This window comes from Eschscholzia californica, unplaced genomic scaffold, assembly GCF_041429995.1.
Source record: "Eschscholzia californica isolate CP2 unplaced genomic scaffold, dmEscCali1.0.p SCAF_5, whole genome shotgun sequence".
Lineage (NCBI taxonomy): Eukaryota > Viridiplantae > Streptophyta > Magnoliopsida > Ranunculales > Papaveraceae > Eschscholzia > Eschscholzia californica.
In genome coordinates, this window is record NW_028238472.1 from 26,060,104 (window position 1) to 26,077,013 (window position 16,910).

General features: G+C 36.9%; 2 protein-coding genes, 1 long non-coding RNA gene and 1 pseudogene across 4 annotated transcripts; all 4 read left to right on the forward strand.

Annotated features, from left to right (window-relative positions):
* Positions 1–262: 262 nt before the first annotated feature.
* LOC147538004 (two-component response regulator ORR10-like) lies at positions 263–1,261 on the forward strand. The gene is made up of 4 exons (XM_086642916.1): positions 263–359; positions 460–500; positions 810–882; positions 984–1,261. Exons 1-4 carry the CDS (start codon positions 263–265, stop codon positions 1,259–1,261), a joined length of 489 nt encoding a protein of 162 aa, XP_086499042.1.
* Positions 1,262–2,695: 1,434 nt separating this feature from the next.
* On the forward strand, positions 2,696–3,351 carry LOC147538005 (1-aminocyclopropane-1-carboxylate oxidase 1 pseudogene; annotated as a pseudogene).
* A 621-nt stretch (positions 3,352–3,972) lies between these two features.
* On the forward strand, positions 3,973–5,739 carry LOC147538006 (uncharacterized). 2 transcript variants are annotated; one of them, XR_015225501.1, is made up of 4 exons: positions 3,973–4,577; positions 4,894–5,012; positions 5,244–5,305; positions 5,396–5,739. It is a non-coding gene; the product is annotated as an uncharacterized LOC147538006 (long non-coding RNA). The 2 variants fall into 2 exon arrangements; XR_015225500.1 differs by having other exon boundaries at positions 5,244–5,739.
* A 4,788-nt stretch (positions 5,740–10,527) lies between these two features.
* On the forward strand, positions 10,528–14,546 carry LOC147538007 (uncharacterized). The gene is made up of 3 exons (XM_086642917.1): positions 10,528–11,495; positions 11,542–13,164; positions 13,268–14,546. The coding sequence occupies exons 1-3, from the start codon at positions 10,528–10,530 to the stop codon at positions 14,544–14,546; spliced, it is 3,870 nt and encodes a 1,289-aa protein (XP_086499043.1).
* Positions 14,547–16,910: the final 2,364 nt, after the last annotated feature.

The following is a 16,910-nucleotide window of genomic DNA, read 5'->3' on the forward strand; positions in this document are numbered from 1 at the left end:
GAGACAGTTTAACCTCTTTTTGATAGTCCATTTAAGAGAACTTCTCTGTGAAAAAAAAGAACTTGAAGTAGAAAAAGTGGTAAGACTAGGTCCCTCATTCCAAAAATACAAACTTTGAAGATTTGGTGAGATCTTCTCTTTACTCTAAATTTTGGTGCTATGTAATTTAGTAGTGGGTCTCTCTCTCTCTCTAAACCAACACCACCATTCTCCACCACAATAGCAACAACTTTCTCTCTCTCTCTCTCTCTCCACTACAAACATGGCAAATGATACAAAATTTCATGTTTTAGCAATAGATGATAGTCTGATTGGCAGAAAACTTATTGAAAGACTACTCAAGACTTCATCATATCAAGGTATTCCAGATTTAAGATGAATCAAGTTTCTTTTCATGAAGATGTCCTAATATTTGAAGTCCCTGTATTTTGATTGTTATTTTCTTATGTATTTTGCTAGTTACCACAGTTGATTCTGGAAGTAAAGCTTTTGAATCCTTGGTTTAGAAAAGGACTCCCAAATAAACGAAAACCCACCTCCTATTTCATCACATCACCAGATAAAATCATTTTATTATGTGATTGTTTTTTTTTCATGATATAAATTTGACTCGTCTAAATTTAAATCAACTGAACTAAGTTGACCTAATATCAACCTATATCAGCTATCAGTCAAGTCATATAAAAATAAATTATCTGAAATCTGACTCGAGTCAATTCAAACTGTGAATAAGTTCTCTTTAATTATAGTTTAGTTTTGTGGGTTTTGTGATCCATTTTCAATTCTTATTTTTATTTTATTTTTTACAGGAGATTCAAGCTAATCTGATAATAACAGATTACTGTATGCCAGGAATGACAGGATATGATCTTCTGAGTAAAGGTATTTAAATATTTTATAGATCTTTATTTTCAAAATCTCTTTTTTTTTTTTTTTCTTTACAAAAAGTTTGATAGATTTTCCTCACTTTTCTTTTTTATTGTTTCAGGAATCATCATGTTTAAAAGATATGCCGGTTGTGATAATGTCATCAGAAAATGTACCATCAAGAATTAACATGTGTTTAGAGGAAGGAGTTGAAGAATTCTTTCTTAAACCAGTTAAATTATCAGATGTAAAAAGGCTAAAATCCCATTTGTTAAAGGGAAAATCAAGAGAAGAATTAAATCAACAATTACAACATTTGAACAAAAAGAGGAAAGCCATTGATGAAGTTCTTCTTTCACCAGAGAAGACAAGAATTAGCAGTCGTCTAAATTGAGTATTTTTGGTTTCTTTGTATCTCATTAGTGTATTTCTTCGTCATGCTTTATAATAGCACTTAGGAGAGTTAATATTATGAATTCTAGATAAAATATCAAATTTTGATTGAAATTCCTATTTCATTGTATCTTTCTTATGTTTGGATGTTTAATTTAATGTATAAAAGAGAGGAGAGTGCACAAGAAAGCAACTTGAAATGTATTTATGGGGAAGTTGTCCAGTAACCAAATAATTAAAGTCCACAAGTTAGACAAGCTCAAATCCGAGCCTATCGTTTCAAAACCAGATATTGGTCTAATTTTTATAATTAGTGGCTAGTCTCATTGCTCTCACCATGACACCACACACCACCACCATTGTCACTCCACCACCAACAGTAACACTAACACCATTATACTGCTACGGCCATTACCACAACTATACTAACAAACCCACTCGCCGAACCAACACTACCTTCATAATTCATTCCACCACCACCACCACCAATACCATAATTCTACGCGCCAGTAGCGACCGCCATAACCGCCACAACTCCAACACCACCAACACACATCCACCACCACTACTCTATTATTGCCTCGGATTATTCGGTCCGAGACCCATGAAAAGTGCCAAGAGTGAAGGCGAGACTGAGTGAAAACTAGGGATGCTTTTAGGGGCACCCTTACTCTCTCTCCCTCTCAAAATTCGTTTATATTTTGGGGTTTTAGGGTCTGTGTGATGCGCGCGAAAGTATTTGAACGGGAAAACCAAGTTTTTCTTACCGGAAAGAAAATGGAGTCGTTGAAATGTGGAATCAAGGGTCCATTTGATACGTGTGAAAAAGTGAATAAGAAAGTCGTTTTCGCAAAATAATCAATTTCCGCTGTTTGGTTGGCCACTAAGAAAAATCAATTTCTTAAGAACTAAAAAAGTGGGTAAATGAGTTGATAATTTTTCTCAGAAAATAGGTGTTAAAGTGGTTTTCTTAGGTTGTGTTTGATAGACACTTTCTGTAGGGAAAAGGGAAATATTTTCTCCTAAATATTAATTTTCAATGTGTTTGACGGGCAATAGGGGAAAGAAGGAAACGGACTCACGTGACTTTTTGGTCCAATTTTTTCTCCTAAAATAGAGAATCTCTTACCCACTTATTAGCCGAGAATTTTTTTCTTGTCGGGCATATAACCCATTAATGATAAGATTTCAACCAATAAAATCCTTCTCTCTTCACATTATTCTCATTGACTGTCTAGATAGAATAGAGGAGAAAGAGTACCCATCATCAACAACTTGAACCAGATTGGATTCTCCATCATTTTTGTTGTAGTTGTTAGCTTTAGTTTCTACCAGATTGGGAAAGATTTGGCATCGCCCTAAGGCTAAGTTGGACGAATCCATTAATCTACCGAACGACCTTTTTTCACTTTAAGACATGCTTCAGTTCTTAAACATGGAAGATAAAAAAATGAACTATGAAATTTCTACCCATATTCAGGATAGTAGTGGATGTTTGTTTACATTATACATTAACCAGATAATATTGGCAGAGAAATTATCAGAACACATGTGTGAGAACTTAAGGTTAAAGAGAGATTACCTGAAAAAAAGCCTTGGCAGGACCAGCAGGACCTTCTGTTGGAAGGAAAGTGACCAAGTACCCACGATGTGATCGACCACAGCTAGTTACTGGCCTTCGAGCAGACACTGATGCCGTTGTTATCATTTTCTTGCTCCAAGATGATTGACCTCCTGGTCTTGAATTCTAAAAAGATGGAAAATGGGTGTATATACCACCTTCAAAGAATAACACAATTTTCATTAATACGACCATCACGTAGAGGTGGAAAGGATAAGAGCGTTATTCAACCACTCATGGCAGACAAGAACGGGAGCATCCATCTAGTGATGCAGTCATTTCTCCTGCTCCTGAATTGTCGTATCTTATTAACCATGGCTTCCAGGACTACCTTCATATCTATGCTACAACCAAGATTTGAATCCATGAAAAAGATGTTATTGGACAATCAAATCTACCATATTAAAGGCCTAATTAATTATTCGCAAATTTATACAAGTTTATGTTGGCTTTCTGCGTTTGTTTATTGATCTTCATATATTTTTATTAAGTTATTTTGTACTGTTTAAAGATCATAAGATGGACATTGGTAATTGATCATTGACTGTAAATTAGAAAGAGAAGAAGATAAAGACGAAAGGGAAGATATGTTGCTTGTGATGATACTGATGAAAAATGATCTTGAGAGAGAAGGTGAAAATTTTATTGGGCGAACTTAATTTTACTAGTAGAAACATATACTCAAGCTAGAGGCTGGAAGTAATTTCATAAATTTTTCTGTTAAAGTATGAATAAGAGTTAAATCTATCACATTCCTATATAGTTAGCATTTGATCCATATTGGCATAAACAACTACAAATGAAACTACAACCACTTATGCGCTTATGCCAGTCAAACAACAGAAAATAGAAAATGAAGAAATAATTATTTTTTTCTTCCAGCGAACCAAACGATAGAAAATATGAAATTATTTATAGAGATAATTATTCTCGAAGAAAAAGTTTCTCGAGGTAAAAGTTTCTCTATTTTTTTTTTCCTTTTCCCTAATTGCTATCAAACAAAACCTTAGGAAACACGCTCTCTTTCCTCTCTTGGGGGTTATTTATGTAAATTCAGGTTGTTTTTCTCTTTTCTCTCTTTCTGTTGTAGTCTTGCAGATGAGAGCGACGGTGAGATGCTATCATTCTTCTCTCTCCTTCCATCTCCCCCACCTTTTCTTGAAATCTCTCGCCTCACAACAATCTTCGTTCAAAGGGAGAAATTAGGGTGAAGAATCTACCCCTAATTGAAGAAACAAAGAATTAAACACTAATTGAAGAATCTACCCCTAATTGAAGAAACAAAGAATTAAACACTAATTGAAGAATCAATTCAAGAATCACCCCCTAGTTGAAGAACCCTAGTTGAATAATCAATCAAGAATCAAACAAAGCTCAAGTTAGGGTTTTAATCGTTTTTTCTTCGTCTTGTTTCATTCTTGACCTAAAGCTCGGTTGAATTAGGGTTACAGATTTTTGTAACAACACTGAAGGGTTGCGATTTATAAATCTCAAGTTAGAAAGAGTGGAATTTTCAAGGGTATTGAAACAGAAATTCCACTCTTTCAAATCGTCTTTGTATTACTATTGCTTGGAAGGAAGGAAGGAGGAAGTGATGGCTAATAAGTTACAGATTGAGGGAGACGATTCTGTCCTTCTCCGAGTAACGCATTCTAATCTCAAGACCTTCTCATCAGATGTTTGTTTCTCTCTCCAGGTACTACTCTCTTCCTTTCTCTCTCTCTCTAAATCTGCAGACTAATTTTATTAACAAAAATGTTGGTATCTTAATTACTTGATATAATGAATGTTTTGTTTAATGTTTTGAAAACCCAAGTTCCTATTTGTTTTTCATGGAAGGGTTACAATTGACAAACCAAAGTGGCTACTGGCTATATCATATACTGTACAAATGGGAAGAATTTGGACTAGTGCCAACTTACACCCCGATTCATGTTTAAAGTTTTTCTTAGTGTGGCTTCTTGTATGTGTTACATGATCTTATCTGATCAACTTGTTCTAATTTATGGAAGGTTCCGATTACATATAGTAGATCTGGATCCGTCTTCAGTAACCTCTGGTGGCTGGCTGGAAGATACTTCATTGGTGGAGAAATACTCAATTTCTGAAGAAGCCTATGACAAACTAGGTGGTGAGTTTTATTTGATTAGTGTCAATCTTGAGAGATTGTTAGGTTGTTGAGCTTGGGTCTTGGTCAGTATTCCTTGTACTGGGGAAGTGTTTTTTTTTGTTTCTTTTTAACTTCTCATTTTCCTTGCTGTTTCTTACTTTACGTAAAGAAAATGTTTTGTTTTCTAACTTTTCTTTACGTTGTATTTCTCGTTCTTGGATTCTTAACATTAACAACTCATGAATGTTTCAGGTACTTTTAGAAAATTCAAGGAAAAAATGGCTTCTCAAAACCCATCAATTGTACAGAGTAAAGTAAGCACCTAAGTTTTATTGTTAACATACTTAAGATCATCTTATCTTACCATGGAAACCAATTTTTTTTTATTACTGCTTTAAAATCAGTCCAACACTCTGTCCATTCGATGTATACCATGTAGTAGCCTCTATATATTATGCTATCTCTTCACTAAAGTTATAAGTCGAAGATGACATACATTATGAGAAATGGATGCACAAGTGCCGGTGGAAGGAATTTATGACAAGGTTCAAATATCATTCTGAGGTGTCTTGGGTAGGAACTCATACCTAATTTCAAACAAATTAAGACATTTGATTGAGCAAAACATCTTTGAAACAAGTAAACAACCTTAGAGAGCCCCGGGTTACCACCAAAATATAAACAGAGCAGGAAATACGATGAATTTGATGTTTTGGATCATAGTGTTGCCTTAATTGATATGGATTTTGTGTGCAGATACCAAATAACTACATGGAAGACCTTTGTGCAAATATCAAGGTTAGACATCTCTGTCAGTTTAATTTGTGTTCCTTTCTTTTAGTTATCTTTTCCTTCCAGTGGCAATTACCATATCTACCATGAAATGTTTTATGTGGATGTACTTGTTTGATACAAAAAAATGAATCTACCTTCACCCGATGCTGAGTGTGTCAGGGCTCATTTGTCAAGTATAATATTATATTCTTTATATATGAAATAGATAAGGGAATAGTAACAGAGATATGTAAGTTGGTTACAACTATGTTAACACTGATGTTTTATTAGACTATTAGTGTCTATTAACAGTATTAGTGGCGCATTAAAGGTTGAGGAGAACTCTATCGCGTTAATTGATGAGAGATTGTAAAAAAGTATATTAATGGATTTACTTGGTTTCAGTGAAAGGATAAGTCCAGTGAGAGAAAATGGTAGTTCGGGGATTCATATTACTTAGAATTAGAAAAATTTTCAGCTTTAGTTTGCAGCCTCTTAGTTGATGGTCGTGAAAATCCTGAGCTAAAATAAAAGAATTTCGCCCTAGATAATTATCAAAAAGGCGCATAACGTACATAGTGGTTTCATATTTCATGGATAGCCTACTTAAATGAGTTTATGGGTTGTTTATTTACTATCAATGGTAATTCTATTGGAACTTCCATTATAACGAAGGAGCTGGGATAGCCTACTTAAATGAGTTTATGGGTTGTTTATTTACTATCAGTGGTAATTCTAGAATAACATGTTCAATTCATAAATCTCAGGTTTTTCCTTTGATTTGTTTTACTCAATTGGATAAAAACCTAAACATTGACCATCACATTTTTTTTACTTGGAAGAACAAGATCTTCTAATTGATTTTCTTGATGGTACCGATGAATTCAAAGTCTTGACTCTTGGCTCTTGACTATCACTTTTTCTATATAAAGTTGTTGTTGTCTTCCTTTCTTGCAACTCATTAAGCGTAGCTATCATTACTAGAAGACATGTTGCTTTCTTGTCCTATCACATACTTGTTATATCATTTTATTAAAGAAGTTTCAATATTACCTTATGCAAGTACATATATTCTATTTGTCCACCAATAATTAAGGGAAGGGTTCCACAATCCTGGGGATTGATGCTTAAGACATGGTGTATATGTCTTGTTTTACCCAATAATTGATTTTTTTTCTTATTTACACTACTGCACCTGCTTCATAATAGTGATGCGTAAGAAACTTCAATGTGCTATGTAGTATATTGTTCCATCAATATTCGAGGGAGGATTATACATTTGTCCGTTGTGATGCTTAAGAATTAAAACTTTAATGTGGTATACCACATTGTTCCGTCGACATTCGAGAGAAAGATTATACATTTGTCGATTCTGATGCTTGAGAAATAGAACCTCAATGTGGTATACCACATTGTTTCGTCGAGAAAGATTTTACATTTGTTAGTTGTGATGCTTGAGAAATGGAACCTTAATGTGGTATACCACATTGTTCCATCAATATTTTCGGGAAGGATTATATATTTGTCGGTTGTGATGCCTAAGAAATGGAACTTTAATGTGGTATACCACATTGTTCCATCGATATTTTCGGGAAGGAATATAAATTTGTCCGCTGTGATGCCTAATAAAATTGAACTTTAATGTGGTATACCACATTGGTCAATCAATATTTTCGAGAAGGATTATACATTTGTCGGTTGTGATGCCTAAGAAATGGAACTTTAATGTGGTATACCACATTGTTCCATCGATATTTTCGGGATGGACTTTACATTTGTTGGCTGTGATGCTTAAGAAATGGAACTTTAATGTGGTACGCCACATTGTTCCATCAATATTTTCGGGAAGGAATATACATTTGTCCGCTGTGATGCCTAATAAAATTGAACTTTGATCTGGTATGCCACATTGGTCAATCAATATTTTCGAGAAGGATTATACATTTGTCGGTTGTGATGCCTAAGAAATGGAACTTTAATGTGGTATACCACATTGTTCCATCGATATTTTCGGGATGGATTTTACATTTGTTGGCTGTGATGCTTAAGAAATGGAACTTTAATGTGGTACGCCACATTGTTCCATCAATATTTTCGGGAAGGAATATACATTTGTCCGCTGTGATGCCTAAGAAAATTGAACTTTAATGTGGTATACCACATTGGTCAATCAATATTTTCGAGAAGGATTATACATTTGTCGGTTGTGATGCCTAAGAAATGGATCTTAAATGTGGTATATCACATTGTTCTATCGATATTTTAAGGATTACAGATTTGTCGGTTGTGATGCCTAAATAATGGAACTTTAATGTGGGATACCACATTGTTCCATGAATAATTTCGAGAAGGATTATACATTTGTCGGTTGTGATGCCTAAGAAATGGAACTTTAATGTGGTATACCACATTGTTCCATTTGTATTTTTGGGAAGAAACAAATATTTGTCGGTTGTGATGCCTAAGAAATGGCAGTATAATGTGGTTTACCATATTTTTCCATCAATATTCTTGGGATGGATTATACATTTGTTTGTTTTGATACCTATGAAATGGAACTTAAATGTGGTATACTTTATTGTTCTAGAATATTTTCTGAAAGAATTATACATTTGTCAGTTGCGTTGCCTAAGAAATGGAACTTTAATGTGGTATACCCTATGTTGTTTGAGGCGAGAAGCGAGGCAAAGCGATGAGGCTGTCGAGTCGCCTTGCCTCGCCTTGGCGAGCGCTTCAGATCTCCATGGCAGCAGATGAACTAGGGTTTACAGAGAAGAAAAAGGTAAAAAAAGAGAAGAAGATGTCGATATGAGGAAACCCTAAAAGGGAGAAGATAAAAACTTCCTGTCCTCTCTTTTAAAAAGGGTGTATTGTCCTCCTTTTTAAGTTTAATATCAGAAAGGAGGACAATCCTCCCTACCTACACTATGAAATGCTTTATTTAAACTTGGTCAAGAGTGGGTCCCACCTCTTTTACAGCTGGGTACACCTTCTCCTCCTAAAAAATCGAAATGGGACCAACTAAAACCCTAAAAACTTCATCTTCTCGACAGTTCTTCTTCTCTCTCTGAAATCGCCTCAAATTTTTTCAGGCGAGGCGAGCTGTTCTTCAACCTTGCGCCTTGCTCGCCAAAGCGTCGCTTATGCGCGCCTTTGACAACATAGGGTATACCACATTGTTCCATCAGTATTTTCGGAAAGCTTATACATTTGTCTGTTGAGATGCCTAAGAAATGAAACTTTAATGTGGTATACCACATTGTTTCATCAATTTTTTTGGAATGGATTATACATTTATCGGTTGTGATGCCTAAGAAATGGAACTTTAAAGTGAAATGCCTAACATCTGTCGAATATAATGCTTAAGAAATGGAACTTTAATGTGTTATACCATATATTTCAATCAATAATCGAGGGAAGGATTATACACTTGTGGGTAGTGATGCTTAAGAAATGGAAATGTGGGATACCATATTGTTCTTCAACCTTGCGCCTTGCTCGCCAAAGCGTCGCTTATGCGCGCCTTTGACAACATAGGGTATACCACATTGTTCCATCAGTATTTTCGGAAAGCTTATACATTTGTCTGTTGAGATGCCTAAGAAATGAAACTTTAATGTGGTATACCACATTGTTTCATCAATTTTTTTGGAATGGATTATACATTTATCGGTTGTGATGCCTAAGAAATGGAACTTTAAAGTGAAATGCCTAACATCTGTCGAATATAATGCTTAAGAAATGGAACTTTAATGTGTTATACCATAATTTTCAATCAATAATCGAGGGAAGGATTATACACTTGTGGGTAGTGATGCTTAAGAAATGGAAATGTGGGATACCATATTGTTCCATCAATAATTGAGAACTAGGACTGGTTATGCGAGAGTCTGTATTGAAATTTCTAAAGACTGTACTATGCCTGAGGTTCTTAATTTCATGGTGAGAGGGGAGAGGGAGTTTGAGGTACGAGTTGAGTATTCCTGGAGACCACTAAAGTGCTTGAATTGTGGCTCTTTTGGTCATGCTAGGGGGAAATGTAGGGAACCTGTTCGACGAAATGTCCAAGAGAGTTCAGATGTTGAGATGGATGTAGCTGCTCATATTCCTAAGGAGCAGGGTTCAGTCAAAGTTCTTGCTCGTGTTCAAGGTCTGAAACCTCAAGAGGTATCCCTTGCTAAGAGCTCCTCTTTCATTAATAACACTTGTGCTCAGGATAAACTACCTCCTGGGGTGTTGCCTGCAAAAAGTGCTATTGATGAGGCTTCATCATCTTCTCCTGCTCTGCCAGGGAGGGTGATGGATGAGGGTGGCTGGACAGAGGTTAAATCTAAGAAGAATATCAAGAGTGAGGGTACTAGGAGAGCTTTTGTGCCTACAAACCAGGAAGAAGGTGGGAAATTAAATGCTTCCAAGAGACAGTGTGTAGTTGATGCTGGTGGGAAGGAAAATATGAATGCTACTGGTGAAGGAGTGGAAAACATGGATGTGGGGGATGGTGTAGGTTCTGTTGGTGTTGCTAACAGGGTTGCTTTATTTGGTAAAGGAGTTGTTGGCTCTCAAGGGGGGGCTATTTTGAAGGGGAGAGCTCCTTCTAGAATTCTTCATGATTAGTGTGGGTTTTTGGAATGTGAGGGGTCTTAATGATTCCCTCAGAAGGAAGGAGGTGGTAAAGTTTATTAGGAATAATGGGTTGAGTTTTTGTGCTGTTTTGGAAACTAGAGTTGATGTTACTAATAAAGATAAGGTTAAGCAAGTGCTTATGCCAACTTGGGAGTGGGATAATAACTATTGTTGTGATAAGTTAGGAAGAGTTTGGATTTTGTGGGATACCAGCCAGTTGTCTATTTCTGTCTGTGCTAAAACAGATCAGGTGGTGACTTCTCAAGTGAGTTTGAAGGATGGGAGGTCTTTCTTGCTCTCTTGTGTTTATGCTAGGAACCTGGCTTTGGAAAGGAAGGAGTTATGGAGTGAGCTGAGAAGGGTGGCTGGTATTTGTAGTGGCCCTTGGATGGTGATGGGTGACTTTAACTGTGTGCTGAAAGTGGAGGAAAAAGTGGGTGGTGCTGTGCTCCATCAAGGTGGCCTAAGGGACTTTGGTGATTGTGTGGAGGATACTAATTTGTTTGATTGTCCTTTTTCAGGTAACTTCTTCACTTGGACTAATTCCCAAGGGGGGAATAGGTGTATTTCTGAAAAATTGGATAGGGCCTTGGTTAATATTGAATGGAGCCAGGAGTTTACTAATGCTAAGGCTGATTTCCTTAATCTTGGAGTGTCTGATCACTTTTCTTGTGTAGTTTCTCTTTTTGAGAAGGAGAAGGTAGGGCCAAGGCCCTTTAAGTTTTTTAATTGTTGGACAGAGGAGGAAGATTTTTTGAAGATTGTTAAGAAGGCTTGGGACTTTGAGATCAATGGAAATCCAATGTTCAGGATGGTCTGTAAGCTTAAGAGAGTTAAAGCTGCTCTTAAGACTTGGCAGAAGGAGAGATTCTCTGGCATTTCTGACCAGGTAGTGCATGCTAGAAGAAGAATGGATGAGTGCCAATCCCAATTACAAAAGAATCCTCTTGTGGAAGAGCTTAGGGTGGAGGAGAGACTAGCTGTGGCTGATTTCTCTAAGAAGGCCATGATGGAGGAGTCAATGCTCAGGCAGAAATCAAGGGTCCAGAAGATTGAATTGGGGGATAGTAATACTAGATTCTTTCATGCTTCACTGAAAGAGAGAAGGTCTAGGAATAATATATCTTTTGTGTATAACTCTTCCAATCAAAAGGTGGTTAGTGCTTCATTGGTGGCTTAGGGAATGTGTGAAATTCTATCAAGAGTTATTTGGGGAGACTGATTATCCCAGTGTGCCTCCTGAGCTGTTGGCTGGTATGGAGTTTGAGGAGGTTCTTTCAGATACAGAGGCTGATTTGCTGGTTAGGAAAGTGACAAGAGATGATGTTTTACAGTCTCTTGCTACTATTGGGATTGATAAAGCTCCTGGTCCAGATGGTTTCACATCTCACTTCTTTAAGTACTGTTGGGACATAGTGGGAGATGACTTCACAGAGGCTGTTCTCAGATTCTTCAATTCAGGCAGGCTTCTTAGGGAGGTAAATTCTACCCTTGTGACTTTAATTCCTAAGTCTACTAATGCTTCTAAAGTTAGTGATTTCAGGCCTATCTCTTGTTGTAATGTTATCTACAAGTGTATCACTAAGATATTGACTATGAGGATGAAAGAGTGTATCTTCAAGCTTGTTAGTCCTTGTCAATCTGCTTTTATTTCTGGAAGAAGTATTCAAGATAATATTCTCCTTGCTCATGAATTGACTAGGGATTATCATAAGTCTTTTGGACCTCCTAGGTGTGCCTATAAGATTGATCTTCAAAAGGCTTATGACTCTATTGAATGGCCTGCCTTGCTCCTAGTTATGGAGAAAATGGGATTTCCTTCTAAATTTAGGGCTTGGGTTTTAGCTTGTATTTCCTCTGCTAGCTTTTCTATTATGGTGAATGGTAGTTCCTGTGGTTATATCAAGGGGCAAAGAGGGTTAAGGCAAGGTTGCCCCATGTCCCCATACCTCTTTGTTCTTGTCATGGAAGTGTTCAATGTGCTACTTCTCAGGAGATTGGTTGAAGGAAGGTTTAGCTTACATCCTAAATGCTTTAGGCCAGTTGTCACCCATTTAGCATTTGCTGATGATCTGTTGGTCTTCTCTAAAGGTGATATGGGGTCTGTGGAGTCTCTTCATGAAGTCTTAGCTGAGTTTCATGAGTGTACTGGATTGAAGGTCAATGTTGGGAAGAGCTCTCTTTATGCTGCTGGATTATCTGATTCTCTTCTGGCTCAAGTGTCCCTTTGTTTGGGCTTTGAGAGTGGCTCCTTGCCTGTTAGGTATCTTGGGGTGCCTTTGGTATCCACAAGGCTGAAGTATTATGATTGCCTGCCTCTATTGGATAAGGTCAGGAATAGGATTAAGTCATGGAAGACCAAATACCTTTCTTATGTTGGGAGAGTGGTTGTGATTAAGACTATTCTTCAGAGTATGGTGCTATTTTGGTTCAGTGTTTTTGACCTCCCTAAGAGGGTTATTAAAGAGCTGGATGCTATGTTGAGTAAATTTTTGTGGAATGGTGCTGGGGTGGACTTGAAGAGAGCATCTATTGGATGGAGTAAGCTTTGCTTGCCTGTTCAGGAAGGTGGGTTGGGGCTAAGGAATCTGAATATCCTAAACATTGCTTGTTGTTTGAGACACATGTGGGATATTTTGAATTCTAATAATACATTGTGGGTGGAATGGGTGAAAGCCAATTTGATTAAGAAAAGGGATTTCTGGCTTATGAACATTCCTGCTTCTTCTTCTTGGGTTTGGAGAAGGTTATTACAGTATAGAGGGTATGGGATGAGGTTTGCTGTTCATGTTATAGGCAATGGCAAGTCCACCCAGGTTGTGGAAAGATAACTGGCATCCCCTTGGCATTCTTGATAAGTTCTTCTCTGCTCATTTCAGATTTGATAGCACAATTCATGCTGAGGCTATGGTCAGTTCTTGCATTCTTAATGGTCAGTGGGTGTTGCCTTGGCAGTTGACTGTCTTTATAGAGTCCTTTGTTGACTTGCTTCATGATGTTTCCATTGATGAGGACAATGAAGATGTTCTTATCTGGAAGGCTGGGGACTCAGGTACATTTACTCTTAAAGAGACCTATGAAGCTCTTAGGCCAGTGGGTCAGAGGTTTTCTTGCCATGAGCTGGTTTGGTTTTCCCATAATATACATAGACACAGTTTTATAGCCTGGTTGGCTCTAAGGGGTGGTCTTAAAACCAAGTGTAAGCTGTTGTTCTGGGGAATTGAAGTTGATCCTTCTTGTGTGTTGTGTGGGCAGGGGAGTGAAGATGAGGATCATTTATTTCTTCAATGTAGTTACTCTAAGTTCATTTGGAAGAAGCTTTTGACTCTACTTGGAATTTACAGAGTTACTATAGGGGATTGGGAGACTGAAGTGGCTTGGTTGTCCACTATTTTGAAAGGAAAAGATGGCCTAGCTTTGCTGGGAAAGCTTGCCTTTTGTTCTTTCATCTACCATATCTGGTGGGAAAGGAACAATAGGGTTCATCAACATGGCTCTCTGAGTAAGGAGGTAGTGGTCCAACAGATTATTATGGATGTCAGGCTTAAGATGAATGCTGTCAAGTGCAAGTTTGCTGACAACTCTAGGAATAGGGAGTTAGCTGCAGCTTGGAGAATTGATTTGAAGTTTGTTCAGATGAGAACAGTGGAGTGCCAGTGGCTGGGGCCTTCTCCAGGTACTGTCCTTATTAACACTGATGGGGCTTTCTCCTTGAGTGCAGCTGGTTATGGTTGTATTTTAAGAGATGTTGCTGGTTCTGTTCTTGGTGCTGGTCATGGTAAGGCTGAGCCTAGATCGGTTATGTATCATGAGCTTCAGGCAATTGAATTGGGGTTAAGGTTGGCTATGGGTTTATCTCTGACAAGAGTGGTGATAGCTACAGACTCTATGTCAGCCAAAGCATTGTTAAGTGCTGAGATTCTTAAGCCCCCTTGGAGGCTCAATCACTTGTGCAGGAAAATCAAGAAGCTGATGGGGTCTTTTGTGAGCTGTTCGATTCAACATGTCTTTCGAGAGGTCAATTTTGCTGCGGATTGGTTGTCTAAGAATGTTCCTAGTTGTGGTGAGCTGACCCTTAGGCCGAGTGAGCTGAGTTTGGAGCTGAGGCAAATCATTGAGGATGACAGGAGGGGCTTTATAAGAGTTAGGCATATATGATTGTAATTTTTCTTTTGAGTTTCCTTTTTTGGCTGGTTGGGCCTATTTTTGATGTTTTATTTTGTTGGAGGAGTTCTTTTACTCCTTGTGGTATTGGTTGATTGGACTTTGTAGTTTTGTGGGTCAGGCTCCCTTCGCCTGCTGATCTATGCAAAAAAAAAAAAAATTACAACATATATATAATAACAAGAATTCAAGAACAAAAAAACATAGTGGATTTGTGGTACCATGAACAAAAACATATGCATAAACAAGACAAGAATGTGACTAACCTGCGTAGGAACTAAAATAAATGTATAAACAAGATAATCATTATTTCACTCTTTTCAAACTACCTTAACATCATGAAAAAGCCAACACAGTTGCCAACTCCTTGTTTTAACAAAAAACAAACAAAATTATTTACGGTGCCGAATAACTCTTAAACCATAAAATACTCGAAGTAACAACAATATAAAAGATCTGAAATAGGAAATGAAGGTTGTTTGCTTATCTTATCGTTAACAAGAAACGAAGGTGCATACAAGATAAGGAGACCAGATTTGACCGACCTTAGAAAAAGTGGTTTGCTTTAGCCTTTATGTCTCCACCACGATTTAGATTTTTAGCATGTGATCCGCTTAATTTGAAGGTATTGGTTTTTGGTCTTCTTGTCTATTTTTGTTTCTGTAAACAACCTTAGGTGAAAAACAACATCCCAGGTGAAATTACTAACTACATGCCAAATTTTTGTCAATTGAACTACTATGTTGATTAATCTTGCTAAAGAATGAGGGTTGTCTTATAAGATTAAAAGCAAAGCACAAATCAAATATAAAGGGAAAGAATGAAATAACTAACTACAATGCCAACCAAACTAAGATCATCAAACCGAACCACTGGTATACCCTAACTAATAGAAACCCCTAGATTAGTTAAGACTTCGAAGAAAATAAAATAGTTTACTTCTATCTAGGGTTAGGGAAAGAAAAAGAAGAAGAGGAATAAACTTTCAGATATAACCAAAACAAAAGAAAAGTTTGTTTGAGTCAAATGATCAAACATGTGAAGAGCAACAAATATACAGAGAGATAAATGTACCAAACCATCTATTTCTTCATGGTAGATGATTAAGAAAGTGCAAAATAGAGAATAATGGAATTGATCAGTCGAAACTAAATCGTTACCTTTTGATTGAATAGAGGCAGTCCAGTCCGAGAGATAAGCTTTAATTAGATGGAAAATTGTTGATTTATTTGTAACTGGTATTTGCCAATCCTGTGGTTCTCAAGTGAGATAAAGTGAGTTCTACGGAGAGATTCTTATGAAATCTGATAAATTACTTGTGATTTCTAGTTCTTCTTGATATGATTGAAAGAATTACTTGAGTTTTTGTTTCTGTTAATGATTTTAATGAGAGAAAAATTTGAATTCATTTATATTAATGATGGTAAACTCTTACTTGTGCTTCCTCTATTGTAGTTTTAGTCGTAGTTGTTGTAGAAGAAGAAGAAGCCACAAAGAGAATAGGTGATTTCTGGACGGAAAACATAGAAGAAGAAGCAGCAGTAGAAAATCCCTGTGAGGAAGGAGAAAAAATAGTGGGAGAGATAAAAATGCAAGATTTTAGGGCAAATCTTTTTTCTGGTTGCAGCCACGTTTTTAGTTTGAGCGGGAAGCTCAATTTTTGGCGACCTTAGATCTGAGTATAAAAATTTCGATTATGCAATGAAAAATCTGTCCCTATAATCATATTAATTGGTCCCTATTATAAATTTATTGGGGACAAACACTAAAAAATTGTCCCTATTTTTGATATATTAGGGACATACGTAAAAATGTCTGTCCCTATTAGACCTTTTTTTTGTAGTGCCATGTATCTCCATTTTATCCAAGATTTGCTCCATTTGTGCTCAAGAATTTTACTCCAAGAAATCCAAGTAATAGCTATTTTATTGCCACCCAAATAAGAAAAAGAAAGATAAGGAAGAAATTGGATGTAGAAAGAAGTTGGAAAGAATAGATGAAAGGGGATAAAGATGATAGAAGAATATGGAAGGAAGAAGGAGAAGACTATTAATGGAAGAATAATTGTGGTAGAGAAGAAGTAGTAGTAGTAGTAGTAGAGAAAGATGGATTTGGTAAAAAGACAGAATTAGATCCAAAATTTATCGGAGGAGAGAGAAAGTCCCGGGTTGGGCGATTTTTTAGGGTTCTTTCCACTTTCCTGCGCCGCCTATCATTTCTCCGATTTTCTTGGGTTATTTTCCGGCGCCGCCTACCATCTTCTCCGATTTTCTTGGGCTTGATTTCTGTGTCCGATTGCTTCTCTTTAGCTGACTGTTTCTCTTGAAGGGAAATGTTGGCTAAAAGGGAGGCACGACT